This window comes from Calonectris borealis, chromosome 2 (genome assembly GCF_964195595.1).
Source record: "Calonectris borealis chromosome 2, bCalBor7.hap1.2, whole genome shotgun sequence".
In the NCBI taxonomy this organism is placed as follows: Eukaryota; Metazoa; Chordata; class Aves; order Procellariiformes; family Procellariidae; genus Calonectris; species Calonectris borealis.
In genome coordinates, this window is record NC_134313.1 from 115,711,744 (window position 1) to 115,730,391 (window position 18,648).

General features: G+C 38.1%; 1 protein-coding gene across 1 annotated transcript in view; it reads left to right on the top strand.

The window, feature by feature from the left end:
- Positions 1-13,234, top strand: part of ITGA9 (integrin subunit alpha 9) — a 230,823-nt gene extending 217,589 nt beyond the window's left edge. Inside the window, exon 28 of the mRNA XM_075143035.1 lies at positions 12,195-13,234. Within this exon, the coding sequence (XP_074999136.1) occupies positions 12,195-12,293 (99 nt within the window). The 3' untranslated portion in view covers positions 12,294-13,234. The remainder of the gene's footprint in view (positions 1-12,194) is intronic.
- The last annotated feature ends 5,414 nt before the right edge of the window (positions 13,235-18,648 follow it).

An 18,648-nucleotide genomic window follows, 5' to 3' on the forward strand; every position in this document is an offset into this window, starting at 1 on the left:
CAGCTGTCAGGACTGCAGCCATACGCAGGGACAAGGTCCCCTTTGGGCATAGTGGATTTATGCATGCATAAACCAGGGGAGAATTGGCATACGCCATGCAGATGAAAAACTGAAGCATGATATATTATAACACAATAAATATTCTATTAATAATAGTAATGTTTTAAAATACTGTGGATTTAAGTTTCTACATTTGAACTGGCCTGAGTTGTGGAGTGAATTATTCAATCCATATCATTTTAAATAAAGTGCACAGAAAGAAAAAACATTATTTGTGCCCAGAAGATATCAAAGAGGGACTGTGTAAGTGAGTACCAGACTGGACATTTGGGCAGCTGAGTGATCTGTTGAGCCAGTTGTGGAAGTGATTTGCGAAACAAAGATTTTTATATTCATTGCACTAACATTATTTTGTTTCTTTGTGGCATGTTTAACACAGGAGCTGGACTTTTATCTAAATTTATTTATCTAGACATTAAGTTTCTTTCTGAACTGAGCCTGTCCCTGTGGTATCCAAGCTCTGACTTGTCTAAAATGGGGTTTCTAGCACTGTTTTATAGCTTTTGGATTCCTGGGGCAAAGAATTGATCTCTGGGTATCCCTTATGTAATAAGACACTCTTCTGCTCCAAACCCTGGATTTTTAACAGGATTGCAGAGCCGAGAGGGACAAGCAGAATAGCACCCACATATGTTGTTTTTTGATTAGCCATAGGGTTCCTGCTCTTCAGTACACACTAGACAGAATGTTTTTGCCCCTTGTCTTAAAATGAGAGTTTGAAGACCTTTTTTTAGATTTTAGGAGAAATATTATGAAGACACTTCTGTCTACTGAGCTGAATGAGTGCAGGCTTTGAACTGGCTTTTTCCAAAGGGGAGCATGAATCCTACCAAGTGCGGGACTTGCAAAATCTTCATTTAAGCAGAGGCTGTATGCGTGGATGCAGCTGTTTGCTAGCACTGCTTTAAAGGACAAACTTTGAAATATAAAATTTTCTTTATGAAATATGAAGTTCTTTTAAAAAAGCCGGACAAACCCAAGCAGGTTTTTCAAAGGTGCGTTTGGGCTTCTTGCTTGGAGAAGCCTTATGACTTTTTTCTGTGACTGCACAAGTGTCTTTGAAAGAACACTTGTATTCCCCTACAAGCAGTAGTTGCCACTACCTCACATATTGTTTCAGCATTCAGAAAATATCTGAAGCTAAGCAAGGCTAAAGCTAACTTGAAATTTACCTATGTAGCAAAAACCACTGTTTTCCCCTTTTTGGAAGGAGACACTTTCCCTTACTTAGGGCCTCAAACATTAAGTCTTTTTACAATGGGCCAAAACATACAGCTCACCGTTTTCCAGCAAAGGAAAAAAATAACACAACCCTGTCCACTTATTCTTTGCCAATGGTTGCTCTGTATCCTGTGTTACAAGACCAAAAACATTTTCTCTCCCTTTTATCTACAGCTTAGGTGGCAGAGGCTAACTGCCATTTCCTGGCCAGTCCTTGTACCAACCTCCTTTCGTGGTGGCCAGGTTTTGGAGTAGTAGCTCTGCAGTGAAATAAAATTGCTTTTTTTTTTTTCTTTTTTTTTTCCCCAGAGGTGCATAATTATGGCACAAAACCTCTTTAGATTTCAGCATAGGGGAGAAGTCTGGCTTTTCTCTCTCTTTCTCTCTCTCTATATATTTCCTTTCTATATATCTGTCTATAATCTATATATATCTATCCACAATCTATTTATATATATAATCTTTCCAGGAAGAACACTTTTGAATTAAAAAAATCTCCCAGGTGGGTGTAATCCACCCATTATCACAGCTGTATAGCTTCAAATGTTGGTTTTAGAGGTGGGGACAGAGAAACCTGTTGAAACTGAGTGGTGTTTCATATCTTTGATGAAAGTTGTTGTGCCTACTCAGAGTTCACATGCTTCTTCCTTTCTGTACATATCATTCCAAGAATAAACCACTATTTACTAGGGTGATGCTTTAAAATTAAGAATCATAATTGATGTTCAGATAAACAAGGCAGTTGGCTCAACTTGCTGTGAGAGCACTTACTAGGGGCTAGTGATGGGAAGGGTGCATTTCACAGCTCACAAAGGTCTTCTCCCTGCAGAGATGTTGATGGATGCACTAGCTGCCTCTGAACTTAAGAGAAGTCTATACTTCTTTTTCTTTCTATTTTTTTTTCTTCTCCACCATCTCTCCTCAGTTTAAAAACATGTCAACACTAGTTTATCACACTTTCTTCCAAGTTTCTGCATGGCTTTGTCCTCTCATTTTTCAGATTGTCTCACTTATAAAAGTATCATCCCTAAGTATAGGAACTACATAGCCCATACCTGTCCTGTGTGTCTATCAAAACTGCAAAAACTGTGACTTCATTTGTGTTCTCTAAAATTCCTCTTTTTGCAGTCCTCAAATCATTGCATTCTGTAGAGTTTTTCTGATAAAATTTTCATTTTGTTGCTTTTGTTACCCATTTATCTAGTTGCTTCAAGTAAGTTGTTACTTACTATCTCATATGTAGGCTTCTCAGCAGTACTACTTTTTTGACACAGATTCTAGGTTCAGTAGGCCTAGAATTAGGCTTTTTCAATATTATCCTGTTATAAATAATAAAAATGCAGTCAGGTGATAATTAACTTCTGTGATTCAAAACCAAACCCATATTATCTCCCAAACATGGATAGATCTTCATTATGTGTAACAGCTAGGAAACCTTGAGGAGGGAACGGGGCCGTGGAAGTGGTTGGTTGTTTGTATAAATAATGATGTTTTCACCAGGCAGAAGTTAGGTGGATCATTTGAAGTCTGCTTATTTTCTTAAAGAACAGTCAATACGGTGTTTTATTATTTCCTTTCCCTGGACCAAAGTGAGCATCACAAAATTTTTGTAGACCCTTGGCTTCTCGACACCAAAAGGATTTGTATTCCTCCAACAGTGACTCAAATGTTGGGTTTTCTACAGCAGATTATTTGCATGATTTGCTGTGCTTTTTGAATTCTGACTGAATGTTACAGGAAGATTGAGTTCGGGCATCTTTTATTTGTTCTTACACAAGTAAATGGTTAATGCTGCTGTTGTAGCCAAAACACTGCCTCCCCAGTGAGTTTGCTGGCTGCCATATAATATTTGTTCACCACCCTCAAGAGCAAGATTGGCAACATTTCAGTGGTGGTGTGTGTCCAGTACTCGTGAAATGCCTTTGTTATCTTTCCAGATAAAATGAGCAATGTAAACGTACAACAATAATGTGGCGGCTGAGCGTTCTGTCTGGTCTCAGTGTCCTCCAAATGGGAGCTGTGCATGCCACAGCACTTTGAGAACGTCACAGCCATTGCAGCTATGTCACTCTCATCCTGGCACCGTGTGATCAAATTTAATCTACTGGCAAGAGACAGGTTGGGTTGTGGTTCAGAACGTCTTTCTGAAAAGATGAAAGATAGCTATCGTTTTCAGGAGCCCAAACCAGAAAAAGAATATGTGTGTAGACTGAAAAATTGCAAATAAGTACCTAAGGTTCCAAGGTTCCCCACTGCCAGAACACAACATGTGTATTTATTGGAAGTCGTTAGCATCCCTCAGACCCAAATACCAGAGAAAATGTGACTTGCATAGTCTGAACTCTCTTTAGGCTTGGTGGCACAGTGGGAAAAGCTGTATTATGACTTACACCAGCCATAGCCATTTCCTCCTGGTGCGGCTAAACCCATGAAAGTAACTTATTCTGATAATTATGGACATAGTACAACTTCCATTCAAATATTTTTGGCAAGTCAGATATATCAAAATATGATTGTAAAGCTACTTTTTATTGATTCCAGAAATAGTCTTTAATGTTTAGTCTCTGGTTTTCAAACAAAGCCAGAAATATTTCAGTAGTTTTTCTTTTTTTCTTTGGAGAGGAAATGGAAAATATGGATTGAGATATGTCTTAAATTAATTGCATTTACAGGAATGAGATATCTAATTACTGTCCTATTCCCTGCTAAGATTTAAGAAATCAGTATATAGTAATTTGTCCAGACATATCTGCAGTAGACATTGTGTTCTTTCTAATTTTTGAGACTGATAATCAGAGATGAACTTTGGATGATGGTTGTGTTCATTCTATGACTTTCTAAAAAATAAACTGCTTAGTAAAATTTTGCAATAGGAAAAAATCTTTAAACTATTTGGAAGTGTTTATAAGTTTTAATGTTGGCTAATTCGCTTTTTGATTACACTTATAAGTATACTGGTAACATCTGTCATGCAAGTTACTGTACACAGTCACCATCCTGCAAGAAGTTCATGCTTTCATTAAACTCAAGTTACCAGAACTCAGCACTGAAAGATCTTTAAAAGTCTAGTCACTGGAGTTCTCTTCATTTCTAAAGTACTGTAAGTACTAAGTCCTTAACAAAATATATTGTGTATGCACAAATGAATCAAATGCTAGATGAATGAGTCTTGTCTGCAGCAAACTAGAGTTCACCTACATGGTAAAGATATTCCAAGGGTAGACACCAGAACTACCAACTTTATTCACTGCATTAGCAAGTAGGTCTGTTGAAGCCAACTGAACAACTCCTGGGAGAAAAGTTGCATGAGAAGTGTTTAGAGGATCAACTTATTGATGATTAGGCTTCGTGTTTAGAGTGGGGTGATGCTCTAGCATCAGTGACAACAGCAAGGCATGTTATATTAAAAAAAAAGAAGTACTAAATTAGATTGTCTGTACCGGTGTCCATCTCTGTGTGCAGTTATCTCTTTCGCACACCTAAATGCATCTTTTCCATGCATGCTGCTAGTCTGAATTGTGTATCTACTTTGAATTACCTAGCCTTAGTGACTGTTTTTTGAAAATTTGGCCTTTGAGATAGACATAAAGCATTTGGTTAAATTAATAGTTTATTTAATGAGTGCTTGAGCTAAGTTTATGAATTGACTGACTGTTCTCAGCAAAAAAAGAGCACTTAAAGTTTTTCATATTATTTCAACATTACAAAGTAACTGCCTAATAACATGTGTGTTTAAAAACTACGCTTGTTTTACTATTACAGCATGTAAAATAAATTTCCTTCTAAAATCTATGGAGAACTACAGATCTTCACCCTAGGTACTAACAGTACCTAGTCAGTTAGCCGGGCTACATGAAAGTAACTTAAAAGTTAAGTGCAATTTTGTGTACATTGCTAATTCTTTTCTGCTGTAGCAATGTCTATCTGTTGCAATACATGGGGATCAGATACAGATGCTAGGTATCAAATTCTTCCATAGTAGCTAAACAAAGTGTTTGTAGAGGAGAACTCATCTTTGAGCAAGCTGCTGAACTTCTCTTTGCCTCAGTTCCCCAGCTGCATAAGTATATATAGCATTGTGTATATATACAAAGTATATATTGTATGCGTATACATACACACACACACCAGCCACTTGTGGAATGGTGATGTTTGAAGCATATGTATTTATTTTCTTGTACATGTTTCATTGAGCAAATGAGGACCTACATTACAGGAAAGTTAAGGGATTTGCCTCTCAAAAAGTCAATGAAAGACTGAATAACCAAAACCAGACCACTTGAGTCCTCATGAGCTTACCTTAGCCACACTATCATCCTTCCTCCTAAATATACAGTATCTCCTTTAACTACAGGCAGGACACGTGGCTGCTTTCCAAACACGCCTTTTCCTCACAGGGGGGCCCAGGCAGTGGCAGTTTGCCATTCCTCTATGGACAAGCTGATACACAATATCTGTTCATGACCCCTCTGTACTGTGGCAAGGGTCTTTTAATTGGGAGGAAGGAAATGGTGCATCCTCTTGGAGCTGGTGGCTTGCCAGAATTATCTGGGGCCACGCGAACCCAAGTGCAAAGTATTTTTTCCTACCTTCTTGGCAGAAGTGAAGTGAGATGCACTTAATAACCAGTGATCAATCTCTACATGGGGAAACACTCTGTGCTTCCAATCTCAGCAGCACTGCTTTGCCCAGATTGGGGGTGTTGCTGCTCTGCTGACTGGTGGCATCTTGCTTGGAGTGAGTTTCCTGGCCTCTCTTTGAACCATGATTAGCTGCATATTTTTCTAGCTGTGGTACTGTTTATAAGAAGAGAGAAGTGCCCAAGGGGCACACACCCAAAAAAGGTGAGGAAGCAGAGTAAGTTAATTCTTTCTGAAGGGCCACGAGGTGAATGGATTGGGACATCTGCCTAGATTAAAGAGATGTGGCAGTAAAAGATACATGATGTAAGTCTAGACTATTCATCGGGTATGGCTAGATAGTGCTTACAGTAGATGAAGAAATTGTATAATAGAGGAAAGAGCTTGTGGTTAAGGCACTGAACCCAAAGTACCTTATCAAAGCCTAGTTCAATGGGAGATTTCTTCAGTGGTTCTTAAATTTTGTTTTATTTCTTAGTTACACCTATGTCAGTACTTACTTTGCTCTCTTTTCTTTTTACATGTTGGTTTGTACTGTGGTCAGTAATCTCCATTAGAAGACATTTGTCAGCAGGGCCATACTGATAAAAATCAATACTTTTTGTGTGCAGCTTAGTACCTCAGTGTACGCTAGAGAAACAATTAAAAAATTGTACAAAAGGTCGGAAAAGTTTCTGATACAGTTTTGGATTCTGTTTGAATGTTATCATTCACAAACCTCTATTCCTAGCTCAGTTATAGTCTCGAAACACTACTGTAAATCAAGACATAATGGGTTTTTTTACAGCAGTATGTAACTGTTCTTATCAATTTTTTCTTGTTTCTTAATGGATGATGTTAATGGGAAAAAGACTTTAAAAAAAATACAAAACATAATCATTCTTCTACAATCGACATTTCAAACTATTTCTCTTTTTATTTGATTGGGAGAATAAGCCTTGCTGGGCATGATAAAAATGCTTTAGACATTTACCCAACAGTGAATATAACAAAGGCAGTGATATTGCTTGCCCTCTGATCAGCTTTGGTTTTTTCCCCAACTGCGGCTTAAATTTTTTTTGTAATATCGTCACTCTTCAAACATACTTATAATTGGCACCCTAGAGAGATAGCCACAGGATGGTACTGCAAGAAATGTTGGCTAAATGTTTATACTTTTGGAGTTTATAAAAATATAAAGTCCAGTAATTCAGTGATCAGCCCTTGGACGTGTGGAAAATAGCAGCAGAAAAAAAGACAATAATTTATTGAGATGTTAATTCAACACTTTGAAATCACTTTGCCTGAAGTTTTCAGCTTGTGTGAGTGCTTGAAGAATGCAATTTTATGCAAGTGTTGTTAGATATGACTTATCTGTTATTTTTAAGGGATTTAAACCTGGCATGACAGCTAGAGGGAGTTGTGTGTACTAGTGAAAGAGACTTTAAATACTCAAGATTGGATAGAGGGCTTGACAGTGCTGTCACATGGCAAGAAATAACTTCACAATAACAGGTGTAATTCCCCAGCCTACAAGCAACACAGATTTTCTGTTGCTTTATTGTTCAGTTTTGCCAAGAACATGCTTTCTGCTCAGCATATACTGTAGATGGCAGTAAGGTTATGCTAGAAAAGGGTACGTGGGCTCGAATAACTAAATTAAAGGATGTGTGTAAAACCTATGGATGGTTTCAGGTTTTGAATCTAAGCCACCTATTTGTAGCAGCATTAATACTTACCTGAAGCACCTCCAGAATGAACTGGTTATTTGTCACTTCTGGTAAAAACCAGGCCAGCTCCATTTTATTTGGATCTGCCTGGAATTTGTTTGGATTTGTTTAAAAGCAAGCAGACGTCTTTGCAGTTTATCATGGCAGATGTGAAACATGACAGTTTGTGGATTCACAGACAATTCAGACACTCTCCCCTTTCCCTGGCGTGGGGCGTGAACCCATTGTGAGTGACACTGATGCCCCAGGATTTCAGGACTATCCCTATATTCCCAAAGTCTTCAATGGCCCTCTTTCTCCTCTGTGTTTGCACGCAGAAGAAACAAAGTAGGACATGGTGCCCTTGGTGTAGCAATTCCCCTCTGGTGAGGTCTGTCAGGGTTAAGAGTAAATCATGGTGCATGCTGAGCAGTGTCCTGCTCCTGAGACCTTTCTTTCAGCCACACTGACCTGAAAGGCTTATAACTCAAGAGGGCCTCCTCAGCCTTCCCAAATAATTTTCACCCAGCTCTGAAATGCTGACTGTGGTTCGGTTTTCTCATTTCCTGTATTGTCTTAGTAGCTGATGCTTCTTCCATTATAACCCTTCAGCTTCCCACGGTGATCTCTCCTTGCCTCCTCCAAATATGTTCTCCTGTTGCACTTCCTCTCATGAGTGCCTTCTCCAGGCAGAGGTTTACTGATAAAAATATTGTCATCAGTCCTTTCCTTGGATGTGGTGGTGTGAACTCACACATCGCATGATGGGGTCACGGCTCTGGACTTTGCCATATACATACATCTGTATGTGTACACACACACACACACACGTATGTCTGTATATATGGAAAGCAAAGTTTGGGAGAATTGAACAATATTAGAGACTCATTGCCCGTGAAACATGGGTTGGAGACCATTGATCCACTGTAAACACCCATTCCACAAATGAGATCACAACAATACTACTGTTAAAGCTGAGGATCTCTCCTTCTCTCCCTGCTTGAAATCCAGGACTGAGTCCCAGCAGTGCTGTCCTCACTGGGTTTTCTGAGTTCCCTTAAGGGCTTTGCATTAGCCACAGAAAAGAGATCTTCTGGTGTCACTTCTACCCCAGTGACAAAAGAGCCAGTATATACTCAGCCTCATTTTGCATCAATTCTCCTGCTTTGGTCCAAGTGTCCTCCTCCTCACTACCCCAGTATCTCCTCACTATATGATAAATTCACTTGTTCTCTCCAGCTTGCCACAGGCACTTATCAGCCCTCACCATATGGGTTAGTATTGCTGTCATTTTTAATGAAATCTGTTTATTGTAAGGAGATGGATGTGGGGATTGTGTGGTCTCTTGTGAGACAATGACTATGTTGTGATTTCTTCACAGCCATTACCAAAAAAACCTCTTTCTGGTGATGATAGGGACTCTATCACGTTAAGTGGAAATATGCAGTGTTAACACTAAGGAACGGTATCCCATAATAAAGCACATCCTTGCTTTTCAGGGATGGGAAATATATCTAATCCCTGACTGCTATTTTAAAAAACGTTAAAAAAAAAATCCTTAAGGTCCAGTTTCACTTTTTGCTTGCACTTAAATTAAGTCCTTTACATAATTTTAGGTTATCCACATCATTAACAGCAAGTAAACATATATAGCTTTGTAGTGGAATCACCTCTAAATGTAGGGTTTCATGCTTCATTAATAATTATTATGGTCTTCATCTCACTTTTTTGCCTTACTGGAAAGTTATACAAAAGCATTCTGTATCCAGTAACAAAACAGCAAAATACCAAAACTGTCATAACCAACTTTTAAAGATAATTCCTGAAGCAGATGTTCACAAACAGACAATTTTTATTAAAATAACAGTGGGAAGGAGTTTGCTTTTGTTTGTTTGGCCCTCGAGGAAATTAAAAAGCCTTTCTATAATTTTGATTATAACTTCAAGAGAGGATTTTATTGTACCAAGGATGTGGTTGCATAAAGGATGGAAACCTTAAGGGTTTAAAACCTGTTTTTAAAAGCTACAAATTGAACTTCTCTTGTTAATCTTAGGAAACAAAGTCCTGTGGCAATTTTCTTTTCTAATGTGCAGAACATGTAGGTCTGTTATAAAAACTGATAATACAAAAATGGCACCCACTTCTTCAACACATCTGCTCCCTGAGCATATGTAAGGAGTATCTGCAGACTCCTGTGAGTAAAATAAGTAGCTACGATTAATCTTACTGGGGCAGAACAACAGAAGAGTAGTAGGTTCTTACACTTTTTTTTTTCATTATCAATAAAATAATTTATCTCCATTTTAGACCATGAAAATCTAGGGAAACTTTTACTATTGGCTTCTAGTCTCCATTGAGCTGAAGTATGTTGGCATCAATGGGAAATTTCACTGGGATTTTATGATGGTGCTATTTTGAGGATGTCTTCTCAAAATACATCCTTCGCACTGGTACAGCCTGTAGGTACAAGTACAAAAATTACTGGTAATGATATTTTTCTGCTAAAGAAAGAACTCGATCTTATTTCTAGAGCAAGTTTGAAGAATGGGGAACTAGAGAAACTCTTCTTTAATTCTCTTTTTCTGAATCCTTGTGTACACTGTTCTGAAAGATGCTAGGAGGCGAGGGAGACACGGCCCTCCAAAATTCAACAGTGTCCCTTTTGTGAGGTGTTTCTTCAGAACAGAACCACCATTATCCATGCATTTCCATGTATTGAGCAGCAGATAAAGCTTTGCTTATGATAGATGGGAAAGAGGCTATGTCCATAGTCTGTGCACAAGACTATGAACAAATGACTTTTAAGATCTAATTCCAGTTATTCCTGGGGGCCTCCAGAAGGTCATGGGACCTCTGTAAAATTGAGATCGTAGGCATTTATGTGTATGTCTACCCATTACGTATTTATAAAGTGGTTGTAGGTCTCCATGTAATGTACATCTATGCACTCAGCAGGGTACACCTATCTCTAGATTAATAGCATGTCCCAGGGCTGTGGTCCACAGTTATCCAAAAAAGGGACGTGTTAGACCACGCTGCAGCGCCTGTGTCCTTTGCACAGAAGCCAAGCGGCGGAGGTAAGGGGTGGTGAGAGGATAGTGTGTGTCTGGTCTCATGTTGCCATGAATTCAGGGGCACTGGCAAGGACCTGGGCTTTAGGAGGCTCTGCTGGAGAAGCAGCCTCAGCAGTTTGAACAAGCTGCCTTTCAGACCCCTGTGAGTTAAAATATACTTGAAGAAAATTAAAGTTGCTAAAGAACTGAAACTAAAAAGCCCAACTTAACAGAATCTTAGCAGTGACAAAACAGCACAAAATATTCCTACATATAGCCAATTGCCATATAGGGAATAAAGGATGGCAATAACTGGTTGATAAAAGAAGACTAAAGCATCATATTTTACCCAGCAGGAGTAAGAAAACAGGTTTAGAGTGGTAGGAGTTATATAAATGTTTAATTATGATGAACAAAATATTGATTCAATGGTCTCAATAGTGCACTGCTAAGTTTGAAGAGTTATTCTTGAATGCTTACCAAAGTCTGTTATTAAAATCATTTTTGTTTATTTGAAAGACTTAAAAAAAACAGAGATATGAGAGGTTTTTATCCAAACTGAAATGAAAACCACTTGCATTTCTTTAACTAAGTACCAGGGTTTAGGAAACAAGAAGATATGCAAAAGTGATTATCAGCCCTGCACATCTTGAAAGCTTGTGGAGGAATTATTGTTGATGCTCAGCGTTTTGTAGGATCAGGCTTGTATTTTGCCTTCTGAGCTGCAGATTACACAACTGGTAGCAATGGGAGAAGGAAAATAATTTAGCAAAAAGAAGAGTCTGTAGCTGTCAGTTTCCTCCAAAGCATCTTAACGTAAGTGATCCTTAAATAGAAAATTTGAGACCTGAACTTAGAGTGATTACTGGCAGGAAGAGAAGTACCTGTGGTTGCACAGCAGTGGGCTGATACTCCTGACGACAGGTACGCTGAAATGGCAGCAGAGCTCTTCAGAATGGTGGTGGAGCACCTGCGATAGACAATAGACCATTCTGGCTTTTCTGGAAGAGGGTTTCTTACAAAAAAGGCTGATAGTTGGAATTTGGATGCTGGGAGGGTGACATACTGTATTCCTCTGATCTCTGTTGTTTTGTGCAGTTCTGGACACTGAGAGCACAGTTCATAAAACTCTGGCAACATTTACTCAGGACGCAAGTGCTAGCCTGGCTTTAAGTTCAGATCCAAATTTTGCATTAGTCTTTATTTGAAACCAATAAACCTGTATCTGCCTCTTCTGGTCTGTGTTTATTAGAAATACTTTATATGCATTTTTTTAAAAATCATGTTTCATATAAGAGGAGTCTTTCCTCAGAGTAGTTCGTCTATAAGGAGCAGAGTACTCGTGAAGATTTGGGACCCGGTTTGATCTCATTTAGATTGATGTAAGCAAGAAGCTATGATTCCAGATTGGCACTAGGAGAAATTAGGTATTAAAACCTGTGCCATTTTTTTCTGCACACCATTTTCTGACAAAATAAGTTTCCATTTAATGATACGGTTACTTACCACTGTTCTCTCTTCTTGATTTGCAGATGGGTTTCTTCCGCCGGAGGTACAAAGAAATTATTGAGGCCGAAAAGAGCAGAAAGGAGAATGAAGATAGTTGGGACTGGGTCCAGAAAAATCAGTGAACTGCCCGTGAAAACTAAAGCCCAGTCATGTGACACGTGCTTGCTAGCCTATAGGTCCTGCTCTCGTATCTTCCATATGTGGAAGAAGGAATCTTCTCCAGATTTTTCGGAGACCCCATTGATGCTGTGTCTTTATCACTCCAACAAGCTAGGGAACATATCCTGAGGCAACCACTGCAGCCATGTCAGGTGACTGGAGCAATTTACACTTCATTTAAGAGCTGAACTTTGAACTTTGGTAACCAAGCTGCAGTGCAGAGCAATATTTATGAATCCAACTATGTGGTATACCCTCAGGGGAAGACTGTTACCTAAAAATATTTTTTATAAATATAAGCTTTTTATATTGATTATGTCTTTATATTTGTATCAATGTTTTATAGTTTCTATTGAATAGCTATATAGTTCACTCAAGCACTGATATCTGGCTAAATCCTTGGAAATACATATATGTATATATAAATCCTATTGTACTTTTAAACTTCAATGCAAGAGAGAAAAGAGAAATTTGCAGATAAAAGTAGCTGAAATCCTCATATGCGTAATTCACAAGGCTTGGTAATGTTGTATATAGACCATTTAATGGCAATAAGCCGAAGTCTTTTCACTATCTCTTTTTTTGAATTGAAGTTGGTGTTTGATTTATAAACTAAAGAATCTAAAGTATTACACAGATGTGATGTTCTGTATCTGAGTCTATCCTTTACTGGCCTGAATGGGAGAGGATGAAAACGCTTCCTCGGTGACACGTAGCAAGACTTCTAGTTTGCTTTGGTTCATTGAAGAAAGCATCACAGAATGTTTTCCTTTGGGAAGTTTTCTCTTCCGGTCTCTAGTACTTTGATAATGGTCTAGGACTGTACAATTGAGATACCAGAAGGCTATAACTGGGCCAACCACTATGGCATTAACTAATTCCTTGGAATTAAAAAAAAAATGAAATGGAGCCATATTAATATTAATGTTAAGAAGGATAGTTTTTAAGCTACTGTTAATGATTGTGATCTGTTGCTATCAAAGCAAGTGATAAATTGCTACAGAGCTATGAGTATTATGCCTGCCTTGTGAGTTTTATACATGAGTTATGAGTTTGTTGATATGATAATTTTAAGAGAGATAAGTAGATACAATGGTTAAAATGTTTGGATCTTGAGATTCCTTATCTGGGTGTTCCAAGTACTGAATATCATCCTTCCTCAAGCATTAAGAAGGAAGTTTAGTCAAGGTGCAGATGTTACTGGATCTCAGATTGCCACTTTGTTCTCTGGTAATTCCTTAGCAAATCATTTGTTGAATTAGAAGAAACTTAATTGTAATTAATTCAACCATGTTTCTTCAAAAAGCTCTTGGATTTCTGAATAGAAATAGTGGAACTCTGTAAGACTTGGGTTTAGATTCTACTTGGACTTTGCACCTTGTGTAAATAAGAAGTAAATGTCATGTTGGTATAAAATCCATGTAGGGGAAAGAAGGGTCGAGCTCTGTGGTAGAAAGTGAAGGAGAAACAGGAATGAATGATTGCAGGATGTCTCCTTCCATAAGGGTAAGGTAAAAGAACTGCTGGAAGTTTTGAAACTTGAATGCAGAGAACATGCAAGAAATCTGCTTGCAAACAGATTATTCTTGCTCTTCCTTGGCAAATTCATTATAGCTTCAAATTTTAAAAAATTAACCATGTCCATATTCCTGTTTGCTTTTCCCCCCCGGCGTTAAGTGCCTGCTATTACTACAGTATTGATCAATATTTGTTAACTATCTGCACCCATTAAGCAGAAGATGGTTTTTAAGTGAACGAAGTGTATTGATTCAACGTTTGACAAGAAAAGCTATTAGTCTATTCAGTTATCTTTCTTAAAACAATCGTTGGTGATTTGACAGATTTCATATAACAAATGATCATTTAAGCCAGAATCTGAACAAAACTGCTGAGGCGAAATCCTGTTACAACCACATGTAGTAGACTGCAGATTTTTCATGAGAGTGCAAAAACAAAAGGCTGATGGCCTTTGACTGCACTGTTGTCTTAGAGGCTAATTGAATTCCTCACAGTATGATATTTCTAACATCATTTAGTTTTGCTAGTATTTAATGTATCTATTTTTTCTGTTGTTGAAAAATACCTAAGACTGACAGATAGAAGTTGGACATGAGATTGATTCACAACTGTGAATTGAATAAGAAATTGCTTAAAATACTTGATGAAAAAAAAGAAGTCCATTTATTTAGCTGTAAGAATTTTCAGTATCTTCTCTAAAACTGAGCCCCCCCAAAAATATTAAAAAGTAAATTTGCTGAAAAAATAATTCAGGGGACAAATGAAACTATTTGTGAATTTAACTGAATTTGAAAGTTTCCATCCAAAAAAAGGAGGAAATTCCCTTTGAAGAGCTGAAATGCCTCATTTCCACTTTTTAAACAAAAATTTACTTTCAGATCTGCCAAAAATGCTTCATTACAGTATTTTAAAAATCAAGATTAGTTATTCCTTTGAAACATCTTTTTAAAGTATATGAAGAAAAGAGTTAAAAAAGATAAAATACCCATTTAGCATTTCATATTGTGTTGGTCAATTTTTTTTTTGGCTCAAGGCAAAAATATTTTTCTTATTAAGTAAGTTCTTATTAAGTAAGGTTAAAGTAAAAAACAAATAAAAGTAAATCCCATTTGATTGAGCCCACACTGGACTTTTTTGATCTCTGACTTGAATTGTCTACTATTGATCCAGCACAAGTCATCACTCGGTGAAAATCTAGTTGTTGGCCAGATTAGTGACATATTCTTGAAATGATCCATAAATTCTTAGTATCATCACTGTTAGGTACTCAGTAGTTCTGTTGTCACAGATGCTTTTGTTTTTATATGTATACTCTTCATAATTTTTTTCTTTTTTTCTTTTTTTTTTTTCTTTTGGTCAAATTCCATTGTGGTTCTTGCTTGGTTCCAGTTAGGATAGTCAGATTTGACAATGAAATGTACCAGTACTTAGTATTAAAATCTTGTAGGTGCACCTTTCCACTCCTTAAAAAGCAACTAAACAAGCCAAACAAAAAAACCCTACTAATACCAGTTCGTTGCAATCAGTTTCTAACCCAAAAATCTTATGAAAACGTAATATACTTCAAGAACGTGTAGAAAATAGCTGTGCTATAGATCTGCTGTTTTTTTTTTAAATTAAGAAATTGTAATAAATGTAATTGTATCAAAATCTAGAGACTTGGTTACTTTGGAAATTGCTTCTAGGGCTCTGGAAGTTCCCATCTGTTAGTTGCTTGGTAGTTCCTTTGTTCTGTACCACTTGCGCAGCAGAGCTGGGGGAAGTCATTGTACTGGTTGTCTCCAGTTAATCCATTTCGGGACAAAGTCATCAATTGCCTTGAACAACTTCATTGAAAGGTTTGCTGAATTGGCATTGCATTTTTTTTTGCAGCGGGCTTACTTTGCACTGGCTCTAAGCTATGCAGGTGGAGGCTTAGAAGTGGGGCAGTAACGTTTTCGAATGCATCGTCTGGCACCTGAGAGATCTTTTGTTTGAGCCCTGAAGCTTGCAGTGTGCAGGGTGTCTTCTCACAGATAGTACCCTTGAAGTTGCTTTTAGGGTGGGAAGAAAACAGTCTCAGAAAAATATGATCAGGAAGAAAGGGGGAAAAAATTAAGGAAAAATTCACTTAATGCAGAGCCCATGCTGTTGCAACCCCATTTGATTTCCATCTTGACATCAAGATCACAGTCATTTCAGAGTTTTGGTGGCCCACAGCACAGGGATGAATTTCACTTCCCAAGAGCTGAAAGCATTTACCACCTTTCACAGCATGTTTTGTGACCATTTCATTTGAAAACCAAGGGTCTGCTCTTGGAGGAGAATTTCTGTCAGTTCACCCCAAGCAACCGCAGGGCTAGTACAGTCTGAGGCTGTCGCTAGTATGCTCTGCTACTTGGCCATTGTAGCTAGCAAAAATACTAGCTATGTTTTTCTGAATAAACCTAGTTTTTAATTTGCTCAATTACAATGAGGAAGTCAGCAAACTGTAGAACATACTGGAGCAGCCTCTGAATTGAAGTCACCTCACAAATCACTTGGATTATCTGAGAGAGAAATTGTGTTTGATGTGAACCCCAAGCCTGTAAACCACTTAAGCAATCCTTTCATCTCAAAGTGGCAAAGGCTTTTGCAATGCCGAGCGTACCAGTGAGGACAACCCTCTCTGCCTTGGCACATGAATGGGAAGGGCCCTCCATACAAATCAGTAATGTGCAGGTAACTCGGCTTGCTGAAAGCATCGGTTGCGCAAAGACTGTGTTTGGCAATATTTAGTATCGACTTTCTTGAATGTCTTCTGTTTATGGGCACATTTTGGGGTCTTACACAAGTTTCAAGCATAGTATCCATGTGGCATGGGAATATATAATCTTGCTTTCACTAAAGGATTAAGGGAGTCATGGAACTAATTTCTACCTTTGTCCAAGTTCATCCACTTGTTAGGGTTTCTTGGATATAAATGAAAGTAGGATTTAGTTCGTTTAGTATACATTGATTAAACTGGCATGAAGACTATAATTGCTTTTGGAGCATGGTTTGCATACGCAGTAGGGTACCCGCACCATTGTCACTCCTTTTTCTTAGAATGTCACTCCTTATGTATTGTAAAATTGTATGTTTCTTTTTGTGAACTTGTGGTTGGAAGAACGTGTTCACTCTTATTGATGTCACCTGTATTTAGAAGCTCGTGTTCACCTGTATTCTAATTCACTTGCACTGTTTTGGAAATGTCAGGTTTACAAAAATACAACTTTTTGGAATAAAAAGTGGCTGCAAAATTATCCTAATAATATCATTTTGTCACTTATTGTCCTTGTCCAGCTCAAGTATTTTTCCATTAATAGGGTGAGACATTTTCTCATGTATGTTTGAATTAAATGGTATGTGCATGTGTTTATCTGTGTGTGGATAATGGACATCTTTTATCATAATTCTATGACTTGTATAAAATCAAGCTATTCGGAGACTAAGAGTATAACTACCTTGACTACAATATTGTAAAACAGTGGAAATAAAATAATAGCACTGGGAATTATTTATATTTCAACAGTATTGCTCTATCAACATCAAATAAAACGCCATGTGGTGGTGATACTGCCCTATGATAAGAGTGTCAACCTGTATAACTTCAGTTCTGTTTCAATCTGTATGAACTTGCATGAAAGTCAAATTATTCAGCTTCATGTATTTTTTCTGCAAGTATTTATGTTCTGCGAGTAGCTAAATAATACATTTGAAAGATTTTCTTCAATTGCCTACATCCCCATGCTTACTTTGTCAAAGGGAGTAGAAGCTGGATAGAAGCAGTAAAAAAAGCTGATTGATTTCTATGGCTGTGGTGTACCTCTTTGTATTTCTAATACACGTTAGAGGTCCCATCGAAGTTTTCTCATCATTTTGAGGATGGGTGAAACCTCTGTGCTAAAATACAAACTGACCTGAACCTTCATTCTAAAACAAAACCGAAAGGCTGAACCTGAAATTTCAGGCTCTCCTTTTTCCTCATCTTCAGCTCCATTCTCTGCTTTTTGTGGAGACCCTCTGTGTAAGTGTTTAAATGTTCTCCAGCCATACAGAAACAGGCTGTTTCCTTACGTTAGGCTGTCAGCTAAATATCTAAGAACAGGCTGGGCAGAATGAGGACCTAACCTGTGACTCAGAGCATGTTTGTACTGGTGGAATACTGTGGCTTTACGTAGCAGAAAGCCAAAGGCATTAGGAGGGCTCCAAGTAGATGTGGGTCCTGGCATGTAGGTAGCACCCTTCAAAGTAAAAACAAATGTTCTCAGTCAGGAAAGCTTTCTTCAGGGGAAAGAAAACATTGGTGGGCAAAAGCGGTAGGAGGAGGATGCTGCCGAGAGGAATGCAATGCACAGTTTGCTTTTGGAGATTAGTGGGAGCTTTAGTGCAGCAGCAGCAGCTAAAATAATAACCAGAAACTTTTAGATGTACTAATACTTTTCGTTTCGTGCGAGCATGGGTGTGTGTGCGGCAGCAGGCGGTGGCTGTCCCCTCCTGGGGACGGAGGATGGATGAGCTAACACTGCCCTCTGTGGGGCTCGCTCACCCTTTTTCTTTTTAATGAGCAGAGAACAGCAGTCTACATCGCAGGATTTTGTGTGTTGCCTTCGCCCCTAAGCAGCTTTTAAGAACCTCTTATGATTTCTATGATAAAGTGGCTTTGTTTTAGAAAACAAACCTGAAACCTTTTGCAGATTTGTTTCTTCCCGTTTCACCAAGAAGGGAAGAACTCAATCAAAACTAGATCAAAAATCAAAAAAAGGAAGATGTTCATTCATCACGGAAAAAAGCAGCTCC